The sequence below is a fragment of the Python bivittatus genome, unplaced genomic scaffold (genome assembly GCF_059951505.1).
Source record: "Python bivittatus isolate LINGU-HERP-01145 unplaced genomic scaffold, Pbiv_v1 ctg000260_np1212, whole genome shotgun sequence".
NCBI classification, from domain to species: Eukaryota; Metazoa; Chordata; class Lepidosauria; order Squamata; family Pythonidae; genus Python; species Python bivittatus.
In genome coordinates, this window is record NW_028277055.1 from 2,099,531 (window position 1) to 2,117,989 (window position 18,459).

An 18,459-nucleotide genomic window follows, 5' to 3' on the forward strand; every position below is an offset into this window, starting at 1 on the left:
ATAGCAATAATGAGAAGATCACTAAGTCCCTGAGGATTCAGTTGTCTGTCTTCCATTACCCTCCCTTGTAAATGGCCACCAACGGAACTGCAGGGCATAAAATTGGCCTGAAGGAACAAAGGAGACTTTGCCAGGTGCAAATGGATACAGGTTTGGTATCTCCATAGCTCATTGCACTGACCGCAGTTCAGACTCTGTAGTTCACCAGCGTGGTAGAACCTCGATAGTTCTTTTGAGATCATGTCTCTGGCCTTTGGTTCTTGATCTTCATGATAGGTGGCAGACCACAGATACAAGTGCTCTGCAGCTTGGAGCAGGCCCAGATTCAGTGCCAGATAGATTCCTTAAAAATAGTTTATAGAATCCACAGCTTTTCAAAACTAATAAATAAATCAATATCAAGAGGAATGGTGTCTGACCCTCTTTCCCCCAATTCTGCCCAGTTCTTAAGTACTGTATATGTTGTTTTGGGCTTTGAGGGACTTCTGATTGCATAATCCTTAAAATCACAGGATACTGAAAGCCCTGGAGCATCCCTGCCAATCAGAAAATGTTGGGTTAGATCAGTGTTTCTCAAACTTGGCAACTTTAAGACATGTGGACTTCAACTCCCAGAATTCACCAGCCAATAATTTTATTGCAAGGGGGAAATGGCTAATTCCAGGATGGTTGGGAGCAAGCTGTTAACATCTCAAGCACAAACAGTGAATGGCCACTACAGAATCTACATGTGTTTTATGGGTAATTGTGTCTTGCCAGTAGTTGCTGTAAGGAAGAAGCATGGTTTGGGGTTGCACACACTTAATACTTATTATGATCAACCTATAAAACCCTACTCCAACTTAGGGGACTCTCTTGCGGATATGCCTGGCCAGAGCAGCCCCCATCCCAGGGTATTGGGTCTTTCCTTACAGACTGACGGTAAGATATAATCAACAAAAACTATTTCTTTCAATAGAAGATAATATCTGTAGCTCAGGGTTGAACTGTGGAGTCCTTGGGGCTCTCTGAGCTTGGTTGTTTGCTTGCAGATGTTTCATTACCTGACTAGGTAACATCATCAGTGCTAGTGAGTGTGGGGTTTGCACCCTGTTTATATACAGTAGCTTGCCCTGCCAGTATTGGTGGGGGTGTGGTTTTCTCCTTGGTAGCTCCTTGATTAGGGTATTGTTTTCTGCTCGATTGTTTGTCTGGTGTTAATCCCTGCTTATCGGGGTCTTGGCTGCTGGAGAGGATGTGTTCTGGTCTTTTTGTTTCCTTCTTAGCTTTTTTTTGATCCCACACTCACTAGCAGTGATGATGTTACTTAGTCAGAGAAGCACCAAGGACTCCATAAAAACTATTTCTTTGTTTCTCATCTAAGTGTGCCTGTAATCTTGGAATCTCTCAAAGGGGGTGGGAATCTTCTCGTACAACACCAGGCATTCTAAACTCTCTCCTCTTTGTTAAGCATCCAACAGAAAATAGCAGAGCCATGTAGGGCATGTGCTATGCAGTTAACACCTTTTGCCCATAGAGTGTTGTGTTATCAGGACAGTTTCCTAGTCCTGGCTTAAGATACCCATTTTGCCACTTAGACAACACCTAGCCTAAAAAAAAACAGGCTGAAAACCATGAAGATTCAGATTAAATGAGGGGCTGAAAATACTTATATAATATCTAAGAGGGAAAGGGACTATAAAAATTGTAACTATCTGTTGAAAATAAGGTTGAAGATCATTATATTTCTTAAATTTGGTTTTTTTCCCCCCTTCTCTTTTTTCATTTCTTGCATTTCTTTCTTTCCTTTCTTTCTTTTGATTTGTCTTTTACTCTGAAAAATTCTTCATAAATACAAATAAATTTTAAAAAAACAGGCTGAAAACTTCACCCCTTGATGACGTTCCTCGGTTCCCATAACATGTAAAACCTAATCCTGTCTCAGCAAAACTCAGTGCCTGTATTCATTGTCCATGCTATGCTCAGGGCAACAGACCATGTTGTAGCTTAGCAGGAAAGCCAGGCTCATGCAACATGCTAACACACTGGCTGGGTTCCTACAACACGCTGAGCCAAGCCTTCCAACCCCTTTTCAGCTTAGACTCTGGATGGTGTGTGAATGCAGCCGCTGGATGGCAGCATCGTTCCTCGTTAAAAATACGCACTGCCTAAACTGAAAACATAAAAAATGGCTTGAGATATGAAACGCTCCTACCTCCTTACTTCACAGCTTGGCTTTTTATACTGTTATTCTCCTTCCCTGTACTTTGGGTGGGCAAACTTTAATGGGCCGGATCCCACCTTTAACCATTTTTAGCAGCTGGTTGCAGTGAACAGGACAATGATGCCTAGTCAACCAGGGGTTGTCATACGTACAGTATATGGAAAGGATGCATCAATTCTTGTTCAGAACACACTCCAAAAGGTTAGGATCTAGATGTAATGGTATGTGGGAAAGACCCTGGGAGACAGGGCAAAGAGATGCTGCCTGGATAGTAGGCAGGTCAGGAGGCTCAGAAGGGTCTCTCCCTTGTTTCTTGAGCTGTAAAGGAGACGGCAGGAGATTTGTACATTCAGATTCTGTTAATATAGCCTTACAATAAAGTAGAATTAGCTCTTCTGGTCACGTTTCCTGTCTGGTCTACCTGGTAAGGCTGACATCAATCTTGCAAGTCTCAAAGTACAATCTCCCACCGTCTCCTTTACAGCCCAAGAAACTAGGGAGGGTCCCTTCTGAGCCTCTTGCCCCACCCACTATCCAGCTGTGGGCTATGCTGTCTCTTATCTGACCATTCCCTAGGCAGCATCTCTTGGCCCCGTCTCTCAAAGTCTTTCCCACATACCGTTACACTAGATCCGTGTTTCTCAACCTTAACAAATTTAAGATGTGTGGACTTCAACTCCCAGAATTCCCCAGCCAAGGCTGAGAAACACTGCACGAGATGCTTAGCATCTTCTTGATGTTTGATGGGCTTAGGGCTACCAGACCTGAGCTGTAAAAATCTAGATAACAACTGTAGGGTAGCAAAAAGCAGCAATCTGTGTCTCTCTCTGCTGCTTTTTCGGGGTAGCCTGGACTTTTGCAGTTCAGATGCAGAAGAGAGGCACTCTTTTCTATCATCTGTTGAGGCTGGCCAGCCCTGGATAAAACTGGGAATCTGGATGTATATCATTTCCGACACATACTTTAGGAAAGCAGATTTCTCAAAGATGGTGGTGGCCACATCTGTGCAATCAAAGCTCCACCCCTTTTCTGCATTGTGATGCGCATTAGAAAGGGTCGGGCTTCAATTACATGGTTGTGGGTGACATCTTGACTTTTTTGACCCCCTGCTGCTATCCTTGCTCAGAAAGGTTTTTTCCTACCTAATTATGAAACAAGAATTTCTGATTTTCTTTAAAGTGGCATATGTTAGAGGTTATTTTGTTTCTCAGTTGCAAACAGCACTCTGCCTTAGAAAAACTGAAAATGAATGAAATGTAATTTATTTTAAAAAGCCAGAGCATTTTCCAGTTGATGTCATCATGCTGAGCCTTTCTCAGGCACAATGGGATCAGTCTGTTCCTTTTTTGTGCATGGATTCTACTCACACAACACACTTTTAACCTGATTCCTCAATTATCTCATTTTTCTGGCTGCACATGATCTGATGAGTGATGAACTAACCAACATGCATGGGTTTTCCCTGTATGTTCAGCCACACACCCAAAATTAACCAACCTTAAAACAACCAAGATTAGTTCACCATGTGACCGTAAATGACATGAAGTATGGTGTGTGAACCCAATCATTATTCTGCTGATCTACACTCTAAAAATGAGTTCTGCCAAGAATGTCCATTGATCTTCCCAAACTTTATCCAAAGGAGAAGTGCATTCCAGAAACAAAATCAGAATGGTGTCAATTGCTGGGTGTTAAATGCTGGCAACTTACTTGAGAAGGCCTGGACAGTGATGATGAAAGAACTATTCCCATCTCCAAGACTACCTCTTTGATCTGCCTACGCTGCACTGGCTGCAAAGTTCTGCAAGCTTATTTTGAAAAGGACAGTAAGGAGTTGGTGATAAGCCTTGCAGATCTCATTATGGCCATCAGAAGGCAGCCTCGTCTGCATGTGGTTTCCAAAAAAACCTGTTCAGCATTTAGCTACTTGCACAGATGGACCACCTGTAGCATCCTAGATGTTGCTGAACTGCAACTTCCATCAGCTTCAACCAATATGGTCAATATAGAGAGATGCTAGGAATAGTCACTCACCCACATATGTCAGTCCACAGCTTGTGAATCTGTGTATAGCCTGGATCAAAGAGCAGAAGGTAGCCATCTCCAACCTAATGCCTTCTAGGTATATCAGACTATAATTTCAGAATCAGCAGCCAGTATAATTATGGATTATGCCGGCTAAAGGATAATGAATATTATGTCCCAACATGCCTGGAAGTTACTCAGTTGGGGAAGGCTGGTACAAGATGAGAAGCTTTCTGACTGCTGAAGATACTTTCTGGATCTGAAAATAGCAGTAGGTGCCCAGCTGAGAAATGCATCAATCACTTCTAGGTCTTGCTTCTTGGGGCCAATCTCAGAAGCTCAACTGTGCTGCTCCATCAAGTCTATTTAAGGAGACAGACATGCCAAGGCTTTGAGCTCTTCCAGCTTGGGGGTGTGGGTGGGAAGGAGCATATCCAACAGCAGAGTTGTGGAGATCCCACCTGCAATTCCATGATGCCATCATTGGTTGCATGTGACGGCCACATAATACGGGGGTTACACCAGCTTTTCCTGTAAACAAGAAACCTGCCAGCTGCAGTTCCATAGTATGTAGTGGCATGCCGCCTTGGAAAGGGACCCAAATGCTGATAGTGGTATGGAAATATTATTCATGGAAAAGGGAGCAATAGAAATGTACTCCTTGTTTTTTTGGACAGACAGGAGAAAAGGTTAGGCATGAAGTTGATGGGGGAGAACATGGCATACATTTCTGGCCCATAACTGAGCACTGGTCGGCTGGCCGTACTTAGCATTTGGCTATTGCCACAAAAGGCCAAGCAATGGTTGGTTCTGGATTTCAAACACATTTTAAAAAGTCTCATCTTCATAGTATTTCTGTGTCCAAAAAGATCTGGAATGGTCAGAACTATGAGAAACTATCTTGGGTGGGCTTTAAATTCATTCATTCACTCATTCACTCATTCACTCATTCATTCATTCATTCAGTGTATATAGCTGTCCATCTCACATACGTACACTGGGTGGCTCACCCAATTAAATAACAAAGTTACAAATAAACAACTAAAATTAAAAACAGTTAAAACAGTTAAAACAGTTAAAACCATAAAACTTAATTTGCAGGAGATTACAACCCGTACAATTGCTAACCATATAACCAACTCACAGGCTTCATACCAACACTGCATGCCCAGGCACAATGACAAAACCATGTCTTCAGAGCCTTCAGAAAGTCCAGCAGGGTTGGGGCCGATCTAACCTCAGGGGAAATGATCTTCCAGTCACAACTGGGATAGTAGATATGGTCGTTTGGAAGGCCTGAAAGCCTCTTCCAGTGGTGGCGGTGGGCACTTTGGTGCTCAGAATGGAACACAATTTGTTGGGTAATAAGATTAAGAGAAGACAAGAAATATAAATATCAACCTTTATATGTATTTCAAAATATACAAAAGAGAAAAATTAGGCATAAAATATATCTTCAACAATACATAAAAGTAACAACAAACAAATGAATAATATAATATAATATAATATAATATAATATAATATAATATAATATAATATAATATAATATAATATAATATAATATAATATAATATAATATAATATAATATAATAATATAATATAATATAATATAATATAATATAATATAATATAATATAATATAATATAAACATACCAAGACAGCAGGGAATTAAGCAGTGAGCCTAAAAGGAAAAATCAGAAAGCAAAAGCAAGTAAGAAGAAGAAGACTTCTCTTATACAGAGTTCATCACCTGATTCAATTATGTTCACAGCCCAAAAGCAATCTTTTGTTAACTCTATAGTTAATTCTTTTAAAGCTGTAGATCTTGCAAATATCCAACAGTCCAAACATACTATAGTCCCCCGCTTTTGGACTGAAGATATGTCACATACAAGTTTTGGTTTGGGAGACCAATGGGTTTCAATGCATGTATCCTGTTGAATTATATGCCAGTGATTTAGAAATCAGTGGGTGGACAATGGGTATAAATATGGCATGCTGTCGGGGTTTCCAAGAGACTGATACTAAAAACCTGGAAGGACACCCTTTTTGTGTTCATTATACAACGGTCTGACTATTTCTCCTTTCCTTCTAGACTTACACAAGCATTCCACTGCTGGGAGTCTCACACGGACTACGTGTAACTACTTGATAAGCTTAATTTTCTTTTCCTTTTGTACTGTTAAGTGAACTGATTAAATGTATAACTGAAGTGTATATCATTACATATTTATATGCCCAGCTAGATGGCAGTAGCGCTTGGCCAACCTTGGCTGGTCTTGAAAAAGATCAACAGGGTTGGATCCGGTTAATACATACTGTATATGGGAGATCATCAGGAAGTCTCATGGTTGTGGGCTAAACCAGGAAGTTTAAAATACTCCTAGAAGACAGGGCAAGCCGCTTTCATACTGTTGCCGAGAAAACTCTGTGGTTTATCCCCTGAGTCACCAGGCTTCAAGAAGAATCTGTTTCTTTAGCTACCAGTCATTTTATACCTTCCAATAACAGGCACATGGAAGGGAAATGTGGACGTGCATGAAAAAGATTGTCATTTTTCATTGGAAATTGACACTGATTTTTAAAACAATGCAGGATTTTGAAGACCCAATGGGAAGATGATTTTTTTTTAAACCTCATCTGCTCCCATTATCATATTTTTGTATAACATCCTTACCTTCATTATTAAATTAATCCATTTTCTGGCTCCACTCAGAACTCTAAATCACAAATTAATCAAACTGTGAAAGATTTTTGTTAATTATTTGGATGAGGGGGTGGAAGTGAAGGAACTATTTATCAGATTTGCAGATGACACAGCATTGGGTGAGGTAGCTAATTCTACAGAAAGAGAATTTGAAAACAATCTTAATTGGTAAAAGAAGTGGGCTGAGAAGAATAGAGCTGAATTGAACAGAGACACATGCCACGTCTATCACTTAGGAAGCTACGAGCAAATGCAGAGAAGAACGGGAAATACGAGGCAGTGGTATTTGAGAAACAAGTAAGAGAAAGCATGAGGAACATGGTTTATGGATTCTTTCCACCCCTTTTATAATATCTCCATTATGGACGACAGGATGGGAAGGAAAAGAGAGAAGAGCTTAGAATGCAGCAGTTGGTAACGTTTTGAGTCGCTGCCCAACTGCAGTCTCCCCTAAGGATGCGTTGGGAGAATTTTTTCTGTAAATTTTGATCCCATCCATTTTTTAACTTGATCAGCTTGGTCAACATTCCCCCCCTCCTCCTTGGACTTGTTCTAATTCTGTTTGGGTTTTGGAAAGTTATATTGCTGAGAGAGACACAGAGTCCTGAGCCCTTTTACATTATTACATTATACAGTACACCAGTGTTTCTCAACCTTGGCAGGCTTCCGAGGTGTGGACTTCAACTTCCAGAATTCTGGAAGTTCACATTTAAAAAGGCAGGGCTTTGATCAAATGGTCATGGCTACCATCTTGATTTTTCTACCCACATCACTCCAGATATTCCCAGGACATGATGACACTTGGCAAACACTTGAAAGGATGTTGCACAGAAGAAAATCAAGATCCTTTCTTTTATCACTTCTGGGAGACAGGGATATGGAATAACGGGTTTCAATTAGCAGAAGCCAGATACCCACTGAATGTCAACAAATACATATTAAGTATAAGACTACCTTGGGCAGTGGAATAGAAACCCAGAAAAGTGGTTCGCTCCTCTTCATTGGATGACTTCAAGTGGCGCTAGAAAGCTTTCTTTCTGGGGTGCTTTAATTTGGATTCCTACATGGAGCAGGCAGTTGAAGGTTGATGGCCTGAAGGTTCTCCAGCTCTAGAACTTCATGGGAGTTCTATGATTCAGTGACTCAAATGGTCTGGCTTTACACAACATACTAACCCACAAAAAACTAACCAAAGTTAAAACTAAGCAAGATTAGCATGTCATGTAAATTCTGCCATTAGACCTTTAGTCCTCCCATTTTCTAGATGAATTATTTGAGGGGAGATAAAACCAGTCTTTCTTCAAGCAAAGAAGAAGGCCCGTGGGCAGGTGAATTCTGTCCCTCATGGGTGTTTGACCTCTTCTGAACTCAATCCCAAACTCCTGCTGCCAGTGGCACAAGTTGCTACCCATGCCATAGGATCACCAGCTTGCTGGCTAGTGAAATCTGGGAGTTTGCTGGCTGGGGAATTCTGAGAGTTGAAGTCCACACATCTTAAAGTTGCCAAGTCTGAAAAACACTGCTATAAAACAATCCCTGTTTATCAAAGATGCACATGGTCTTCTTGGGTGTTGTCCCAATATTTGGCATTCATTAGGGTGTTGATGAAGTATACAGCCTTCTGCATTGAAAATATTAATCTTCACCTGTTATGCAGCGGGGACCAATGACTTGTGGGGCTTGTTAACATCACAATTAGTCTTTCTTTGACTGTGGAGCAAGGAGAAGAATTTTTGAGCAATCTATCAAATGATCTCCTTTTCATGGCCTTCTTACTTTATTTCGTTTTGGGGTTTTTTGTCTTTGTTTTTGTTGATTTTAGTTTTATATGATATGTAGATTGCTCATGCTGTTGATTGTTCATTTAAGTCATGTGGGTTGTCATTATTAACACAGAAATTGTTTTGCTGGCAAACTGGTCATCATTATTTTTACCTGTTTGCTAAATCAAGCAAAAATTTAAACCCTTGATGCAAAAACATCAGGCCTGATGCTATTTAAAAAACCACTTGCCAAAGCAGGGAGAAATATCAGTACAAAAGGACATCAGGTGATGTACCAAAAATGCATTTCATGGAAGAAATTACTTGCAAAAATGACATCTGTTGGGCAAAATTTCCCCCCCAAATATATATGTTTGGGAAATAATCATAAAAACCTGCTCACATTTTAGTGCAGTGTTGTCCAAACTTGGCCACTTTAAGATGAGTGGACCTCAACTCCCAGAATTCCCCAGCCAGCATGGCTGGCTGGGGAATTCTGGGAGTTGAAGTCCACTCATCTTAAAGTGGCCAAGTTTGGACTACACTGTTTTAGTGCAAACATTTGAAAAGACTCAAGGCCAAAAAGGTAATGGATGGATTTGACCATCACCAGTCCCCCATCATCACAAAGATTCAGGGAAGGTTGCTTTCCTTAATGGAGATGGACAAGTCCCAACAGCTTATACACATCAGCCAGTCATGGATTAATGAGATGCTTTAAAACCCTAAGAGTTATTCCTACAGATGTAGCCAAGCTGGTTCACACTATACTCAGAGGCCCCATCTTTGATGAATCGGAAGGCAACCCTGAGGGTCTTTGGATGAAGGAGCTCCATTTGTTCAAAGGTCTCTGCAAAGGAATCTGGAAAGGATTCCAGGTGGATATTCTTCTAGGTGGGCACTTCCCTTCTTCCCAAGTCTTTGTTGCATCCGCCAAATGCTGTCGCTCACATTGGCACACACATGAGGCCATGCCCAGAAAGTACTTTAGACCACTAGCAAGTACTTTAGGGTTCCATCCTGCATTCTTCTCAGCCAGGTGACTAGGAATCAGCTGGGCCAGCTTGCCACATTTGGAAACAAGGGCCAAGGAATACTGATTCCCATCCTAAGAAGGCCTGCCTAGAAGATAATGCAGTCCAGAGTCTAAACTGCATCACCACTTCTTCTGGCACCTTTGGAATTTGCTCCCTCCACGGGCTCTTTTGGCATTGTTTGGGTCAGACTCTGGACCATGTGCTTTTCTCCTCTGGGTGGTAAGCAGGGTCAAAAATAAACACATTCCTACAGCTTATGTGCAGAGCCACAGCCCCTTGGCTGAGGGCAAAGGAAAAAAGGATGATGAGAGACACAAGAGAGCAATGTAACCTTTGGATTGCCAGGTAGCAGTGGGCTGGGGAGATAAGGGATGACAGCACCACAACAGAGCGCATGACAGCCAAAAGAATAAGAAAAAGTTTTGTGCACTAGAGTTCAACTACTAGATTGTCAACTTGCCAAGAATAGGCTATTTTGAGCTGCTATCCAGAAAGTATGCTAGGCTTGTACTGTACCAGCTGAGCAGACATGAATATGTCACTTCTGTCCACCAATTTATGGGTATGTTGAGATCTCTAACCTTCCGCATTTGCTGGACGCATTCTGCTGGGCCATGATGCTGGGAACTAAAAGGAGAAGCTGATGGAACTTGAGATCAAGTGGGAGGGCAGGACCCTCACTTTTTAAGCCAGGGTTGAGTTCAAGTGATTGAGAGGAGAGGAGGAGGAGGAGGAGAAGAAGAGGCAACAGCTTTCACTGCAGATATAAAACAAGTATTTCCCAGGCTTGAAACATCCAGGGATGTTTACAGGTATGGTAAAAAAGTCAAGTTGTCATCTGTGACTGCATAACTGAAGCCCTACCTTTTTAATGTGCAATGCACATATGAACTCATGTAAAAAAAGAGGCAAGGCTTTGATTGTGCAATGGGGACTGCCATCTTGACTTTTTTTACCCTCCCCCACCTCCAGCCATCCCTGCAAACATCAGTTCCATGTAACCCAAAGTGGTCCTGCCCAACTTGAGGACTGGTGGTTCCTGCCTTGACAGCTTTCAGCCCTTACAGCTTTGAGAAGGTCTTCAAGATGGCATATTGTAAGGGATGTGTGGCAGCCCCAGGCTCCTCACCTTCTCAGAGAGATGCCTATTGGCTGGTCAGCTGGATGGTGAATGGCAACATCAGGGAAGGAGGACAATGCAGGAGAAAGCCAGAAGCTGGGTGGTGGGGCCTCCTCCTACCTTAGCCAATCATCTTGAGCAACCCTGAGATTAGGACAGAAACCTTTGCCATGTGCCCTCTTCTTGCAAGAGAATTAAAACAAAAGCATTAAAACCATGTGCTGAATGATTCGTTTCCCATGAAATGTCAAAATGTGTACTTTTCTTCCTTTGTTATTATATTTGTTCTTAGGTCCTTGGACTGTAATAAATGTTCATTCATTTGCCATTAAAACAAGCTTACCCAAATCTGAGGTGCTGAATATTGACAACAGGTACGTATTACCAACGAACCCCCACCCCCATCCTTGCTTATATTCTGTAACTGGAGTTAGGACTCTTGTGGTCTGTGATAAATAGCCAGATATATATAATTATGAAAGAGAAACTGGTGTGCGAAAACTGGCAGGTCGCCCTTGGTTTGCAGAGTAAAGATCTGCATGTTCTTTCAAGATCTGCTCTGATTGTATCATGATTCTTTTTTAAGTGCCAAGAAAGGCTGTCAGTAAATACAATGTACCTACGTGACCATCAGTTGTATGTTGATAGCCCTTCCCAGAGTTTAGATTAGCAAACATTCCCTGTTGTCTCTCTCCTTCCGCAAGGGGCATGATAGCTGTGACCTAGAAAGACTTCATGCCCTGATCACTTAGATCTCACTGTTTCCCCTAGTTCTTTGCAAGAGACTCAGCTTTCATTGGTTGCTGGGAAGTCAGGACACAATCCTAGATGATAATTGGCTTGCTTTAATGTGGAGAGACTCCCGCGTCTCCCCCTCCTGCTTATATGGGCAAGAGTTAAGAAGGAACAAGAAGATTCTGTCTGAATGAGCACTGTGAGTCCCATTAAGCCTCCTCACCAAATTTGGGATAATAACAGGGGAGTGATAAAAGCTGAGGGTTACCTCAGTTCATTTCTGAGAATTATTCATTTGATCAGTGAGATCAGTGCAAAGGACATCTCTTCTCCAAAATTGCAAACATCTTCAGTTTGTCCTTCCTCCGCTCACTTGATGTTCACCTTGGAAACAGCAACTGATCACCTCAACAAGTCACTTTATGACGTTTGTCACTGAGCAAGAACTCAACCTGAGACTCTCCACTCCTGATCTGACACACTTCTGGATCTCCCATGAGGAACACCTACAGGCCCAAAACATCTGTCTCTTGCATCTGGAACCCACTCCAAGCAAAATAAACAAATACTGGATGGATATGCATTCCTCCCACCCCAGTTCCATTCATTTGCTGAAAGCCATTGTCATTACTGTTTATTTTTCTTCTATACACTTCTTGGCTTTCACATGTTTTCAGAAAAATGTTAATGTTGCAACTAATGTTTGGTCATCTGCCCAGAAATTTTGATTTGGGGTGGATTCTTAAAAAAATAGGCAGCATGGTTTTCTGATACACTGATGCAGGAAAAATGGGAGGCACGTAAAGTTAAGCCATAACATAGATTCAGGACTTTAAAAAAAGGAACTGTTCCAGTCCCCAAATTCAGGAAAAAGAGAAAAGCTCGGCTCCACCCACATTTGTAAGATAGCCCCTCCTACTTTGCATCATTGCTGTACCCTCTTCCCCCTTCCCAATGTATTATATTAAATTAATGTGGAGTTTCAGCACTGGCAAGATGTTCAGGCAATTAGTCAGTCAAAAGCTAATTTTTAGTTTTGCCTTTTTGCTGGGGGGAGAGAAGCAATCCAATGCATGGCAGCTAGAAAATTATACCCGCTGACCCAGATAGTGGTGGGGTGTCTGCAATGAAGCAGGACAAGTTATGGCAAGCCCCACCCTGCAGTGACATCACTGAGCAAGACCATCCTTTACATGACTGTAGGGCAAGTTTGATAGCAGTTTCAGTACCCATTCTCAGATGCCATGAAAGCACATGTTGCAGCTTGCCAGCAAAAAACAGGCCAGCCAGACCCCATGGCTTGTTTTCTGCTGGTAATTGCTAATTGCCTGTTTTTTGCTGGCAAAGAACAGTCAAAGTGCCTCTCTTTTTACCACCTTTTGCTTTGGCATTTTCCTTTTTTAATCTGGGAACCAAGATATGCCAATTGACTTTCCTGGTTCTAGCGAGGACTGCAAGGTGAGCCCCTCTTTTGCTGAGTAATGAGGGAGGAGGGGGAAAAAAGACCGCCAAGTCCTGTATGAGCCTGTATTTGAAAGACCATCTGCCGAAGCTCCTCTAAAAACCTTCTTCCCTGGAAGTGAGACAGATGTAGTCAGAGAGAAAGGACATTTTGGTGGTGGTGTTCCACTTATTGAATTTCCTTCCAAGGAGATACCAAGATGACCCTCAATGTTATTCCTCTTTTGGACAACAGACAAAACTTCTTGTCATTCTACTAATCCTCCAGATGTTTCCTCTTGGCTAATGGTGACAGAAGCTGGTAGGCTGCAGTTTGGCAATATCTAGAACAGTGTTTCTCAAACTTGGCAACTTTAAGATGTGTGGATTTTAACTCCCAGAATTCCCCAGCCAGCAATGGGTGGCTTTGCATCTGGGCCTTGCCCACGCAAACCGACCAGGCAAAGCTGGAATGAGTTTTGAAAGCTTTCCAGCTTTGCTCCTACAGGCAAACCCCACTCTGGGCTGCCTGCTTGCAGGGGTGTCCACAGGGTGTGGCCAAAAAAGTCAAGATGGTGGCCACAACAGTGCTATTTCCACCCTACACAGAAAAAGCAGGTAGAGCTTCGATTGCACCATCACAGCCACCATGGTGACTTTTTTGACCCTACCCTGTGGACACCCCAGCTGCTAAAGACTAAAACCCCCAGTGATACATGAATTAAAATGTAATTATTCAAGTAAGGGGGTCTGTTTATTTCTTGGTCACTTCCGCACCCATAGGATCATTGGTGATTTCATTTATAATTCATTTATTATTTTAGGGGGCTGCGGTACCACAAAATCTGAGAGTTCCAGGACTAAGAAGAAATACCAAAACTCAACATGTTGAACTAACCCATCTGCTGGTTCTTTAACTGACATGGTAAAGCATGTTCCATTTATGCAAGTCTGACACATGTATAAATATTCCCAGCCAAAATCCATATTCCAGTGGGGGACTATTTAATCGTATCTCACGTAGCCTTTCCAACTTGACCCAGGATATGTTGTCAATCAACGCTGTCAATCTAGAAGGATTACCAGGAATTTGGAAGTTTATTCCCACTGCTTGATGGAGGAAGTACCCTGTTTGCTACAGATGTGGGGAAAGCCATGTCTGGTCATTTCTTCCCTTTGCGCTGACTGGTAACAGCCTAAGGACACCCACCAGGATAAAGACCGTTTTTCTCAATGCAAAGGAAGGGTGAAGAAGAGATTTCAACTTATCTCATGTTGCATTTCCACCCAACGCGTGCCCTGAACTTTGTGATCTTTCCAAATGCTCTCTTCCCCAAATTTTGCAGTGGAGTTTGCCAACCATTAACAAAAATCTCCTCAGGAAAATCTACGATAAGGCCCTGCATGAGGGGAAATGATTTGCCAAAGCTATGTACATGAGATGAACGTGCAAACAAAAATGACAATGTTTGCAGAAGCTGCTCCAAAATACCCAGAAAAAAAAACAGTGTAGACCAGAGTTTCTCAATCTTGGCGGCTTGAAGAGGTGTGGACTTCAACTCCCAGAATTCCCCATGCTGGCTGGGGAATTCTGGGAGTTGAAGTCCACACCTCTTCAAGCCGCCAAGATTGAGAAACACTGTTGTAGACTTTTAAAAAAGACAGAGGGAGAACAAATTCTGTTGTACTTGGTAAATTTGCAGAAATCAGACACATTTCCATATTAAAGGTCTACCCTATCTTTCCCCCAGGAGCTCAAGATGGCTTGCATAGACATTGTCCTTCATTTTCTCCTCACAAGAACCCCATGGTTTAGGTTCAACCAAGGGACTGGATCTGGCCCAAAATCAGAGAGTGGGTTTCCATGGCTGAGGATGGACTTGGGCCCTGGTCTCCCTAGTTCAATACCTTCACCACTACGCCACCCTGGCTACCACGCTGGAGACATCTGCCCAAAATAGAGAGAGAGATCAAGAGATTGCCAGAAACTGAATGTGACATCCTGAAATGACAGCATGAAAATATTTTATGAAAAGGAAGCGACGGGAAAGTGAACATGGGGAACTTCTCGGGAAACCCTGAGGATGCTGCGGTGTCGTGAACTGTACACTGAAAAAATGAGCAATTTCACAATTTTTTATGCTGCCCCAGTAGCAAAGTTTGCTTCAGAGTTTACGCTCAGCCGAGGCGACCAAAAAGGAAACATAAGAATTCCCTACTCTGCCCTCCAATGAGCAGAATCAGATGCAGCAGAAAAGCTCCAGATTAGAAAAGAAAACTGTATCAAGGCTGTAAGGCAATATTACCTACACCAAGGAGATCCTTGGGGAGGTCAAAAAAGTCATTATAGTGGCTTTGATTGCACAGTAACAGCGCCTCCCCGGGACACCCTGCCCTTCAGCCGAATTCTGCTATAGTGGAACGAACAGTTTCAAAGGGAACATCTGGTTCCTCGGTTGTTTCTCATCCTACCTGCTGGTGCTGTGCTGTTGTTGATATCATTATTATTATTGCCGGCCAGAAACCACACTTTCCCCACATCCTTTCTCCCGTGATAGCCTGGAGCTATAGGGAATAGCTACTTGCCCCAATATTTTACCCCTTTCCTTTGGGATTGGGGACATTTTTGAGCAGTGTGAAGCTTATTCTGTGTCTGACTGCTTTGCTTTCCTGCCAGAAACCAGCATAGGAACCATTTTATGAACCCGCCAGGAGAGCAGAAGAACCAGACTCAGTCTGATGTTGCAACTGTCCTGTAAAGACTGAGTTATGGGAAGGGGTCTGAGTGAGGAAAGAGTGTAAGCAAGACTCCAAGGGGCATCTTGTCTTATGACTTGGAAGACACTAGGCAGTCTGCTGCCTTTCAGGATCTACCTCCCATCTCTGCCAGATCACTGCATTCCTGTTCTCCCTCTGGTCCTCCTTGCACTACATCCCCAATCCCTTTGCTCCTGATAGATTCACACACCGTTCCCTTCCTTTCCCTCCCCCAAAGGGCTACAGACGTAAGTTTGCCGTCTGGCTTTACTTGCCCTGTCCCAGCCATCTTTCCTGAATGCATCAATCGTCTCGACTTTCAAGTCGAGCTGAGAAAAGATGGAGGTTGCCCAATCAAATTTTCAAGGGATTGCCTTGAACAAGCCAGGAGTTCTAGACAGTTGGGAAAGTCAGAATTTCTTAAGCCACAATTAAGCCTAAGAACACAGCCTCAGCCCAAGCCCCCCTAATTCCATGGGGAATAAGAAGTGAAAGTGATTTAAAGCCAGGGATGGGCCAGCAGTGGAGGAGAGCAATAGAATTATCCCAGCATGCTAAGCCGCAAAGTAGTTTGTTTATCTTTGGTTTAGTGTGTCGGCCAAGCCCAGCCACAGTTGATTCATTTAATAAATCATGATTAAGCAAACAAAGACTTGGCACAGTAGGCAAATCCAGTGTGAGTATGACTTCTTCAGAAAGTATTTTGTTGTTCCCAACTGAGGTGTCAACTACTTCCACTGAAAAAACATTATGTCTGAAGTCATGTGGAGAGAATACAACGCTCTTGTGGAAAATACTATTTAAGGTCATCCAGCTCTGAAAATAGCTGCTAAAATCTGAACCTAGAAAAGAGGTAGACCTTCCTCTTTACTTCTGTCGAGGAGTTGGCCATTTCAGTCAGAACCAAACTAAGAGATGTTGGTACCTGAAGAGAAAGCAAGATGGTGTCCCTCTCCTTCCACATGTAGAAGCAGAACGGACTGGCAGTTGGGCTTTTGTTCAATACTGCCAAGGGGACAGCAACTTCTACCACATCTGAAATCTTCAAGTTGACTTAGGATAGGCAGGGCAGCCTACAAGGCCTATGTCTCTTCTCCAACATGGTGCTACGACCTCCAGCATACTGGTTCCCTTTGCTTAATAGTAGGGCTGGTTGTGATTTTGGCTCCACAGGTTGTATAATGTTGAGTTCGGTAATGAACACATCTAGGTTTGCTTCAAAGCTGTTTTCTTGGAAAATAAAATTAGCCAGGTCTAGGATGTGTATTTGGGGAACCAGTGCATTTTTCTCTACTTTCTCATCCAATTCACAACAGCAATAAAGGTCACTACAGAAAGACTAAACTGTGATGAGAGAGAATTAATCCAGGTGTTTCCTGACAAACAACATCTTGTATGCTAGAAGGGTTTGTTTGTTTTTTAATATGCCAATGTTCACTTACCTCAGCCTTCTTTAACCAGATGTTCTCCATGTAGATTTAAATCTATACGGGGGTGGGCACCAAAACAGAAAAATAAGTCTTATCTGTTCTTAGGCCTCTTTTAGTCCACAACTATCCTTTCCAGGAAAACAGTCTCCCAGCTGTGCAATCTTCCTCTTCCTCAGTGCTATCTTTGAAGGCTGAAAATATCAGTTGAACGTCTTCACTTGTCCTTGTTTACTTTGGCTCCATTTAGTAAAGCTTGGTCGTTTGCAAACCTTGGGGGGTCTTAATGTAATGTATGACTGACACGTAAAAAAAACACCATGTAGAGGAGCAAAACTCTCAAGAAAAGGGCTGGTTGTGGTTGTCAAATATGCTATTTAAATATGGACAAAAAAGCCAAAGTAAACCCACAGAAGCATCTGATACAGCAGTGAAGGAGGGCTGTCCATAGGATGTGGTTTAAAAAAGTCAGGATAGCAGCCACAACGGGGGGATCAAAGCTCTGCCTGCTTTTATGTGTGTTGCACACACGAAGCTTCAATTGCACAATCATGGCTGCCATCTTAATTTTTTTGATCACACCCCTGAGGGACAGGGAAGCTCTCCTGGGAGAGAGATGATCTTATCTATCCAAAAAGTGAGTTCATGTCAACAGGACCATCCTCCAACATGGGCATGTTGAAGGCTTGGTAGCACTCAGAATCCACTCACTAAGACAGCCAAGATGATACCCTGTTGCTAGTGTGAGAAAAATGAATCTTTGGGTGAAAAAGACAAGTTTTTTGAGACCTCAGATGAATGGGATCGCCTTAATAAGATTGAAACATAAAGGAATGTGGAAGCATCCTTGAAGCTGATGTGAACCAGGCTGGTTGTAAACTCCTTATCACAAACATCCCCATAGCAACCTGGGCATCTGCCCTGAGGGAGGATGCCTTCTTCCTGGCATTTGGCACCTTGAACTAATTTGTGTCTTCTTCTCTGTGACACTATTGTTTTACTAGCAGTTAACAGAGGGGCAGAGAGTAACTTGAGAACTATTGCCTATTTAGGTCTGCCTGCATCATCGTATAAATATGTATGCGTATACGTTCTTTTTCCCTTCCCCTTCTTGTAGAACTGTATAAATATCAGAGCATCCATTTTGCCTGCAGGGGAGTGCCTCCCACTAACTTCTGGTGGGGTCCCCCTCCAGTACGTACTGCTCAATAAACACTGCAGTGAAGCCTTGATTATTCTG

The 18,459-nt window shown here is 42.5% G+C and overlaps 1 protein-coding gene across 22 annotated transcripts in view; it reads left to right on the top strand.

Annotated features, from left to right (window-relative positions):
- The window catches only part of LOC148216075 (uncharacterized), a 44,616-nt gene extending 26,157 nt beyond the window's left edge, over positions 1–18,459 (top strand). For 4 of the 22 annotated variants that reach the window (XR_015796042.1, XR_015796038.1, XM_088140282.1 and 1 more), the window contains 4 exons: positions 6,329–6,373; positions 11,153–11,234; positions 13,860–13,960; positions 14,787–18,459. Coding sequence is in view for 12 of the 22 variants with exons in the window: in XM_088140271.1 (XP_087996397.1) it covers positions 6,329–6,373; positions 11,153–11,234; positions 13,860–13,884 (152 nt within the window). In the remaining 10 variants the exon portion in view is untranslated. The other 18 variants (XR_015796041.1, XR_015796040.1, XR_015796039.1 and 15 more) reach the window with 13 other exon arrangements.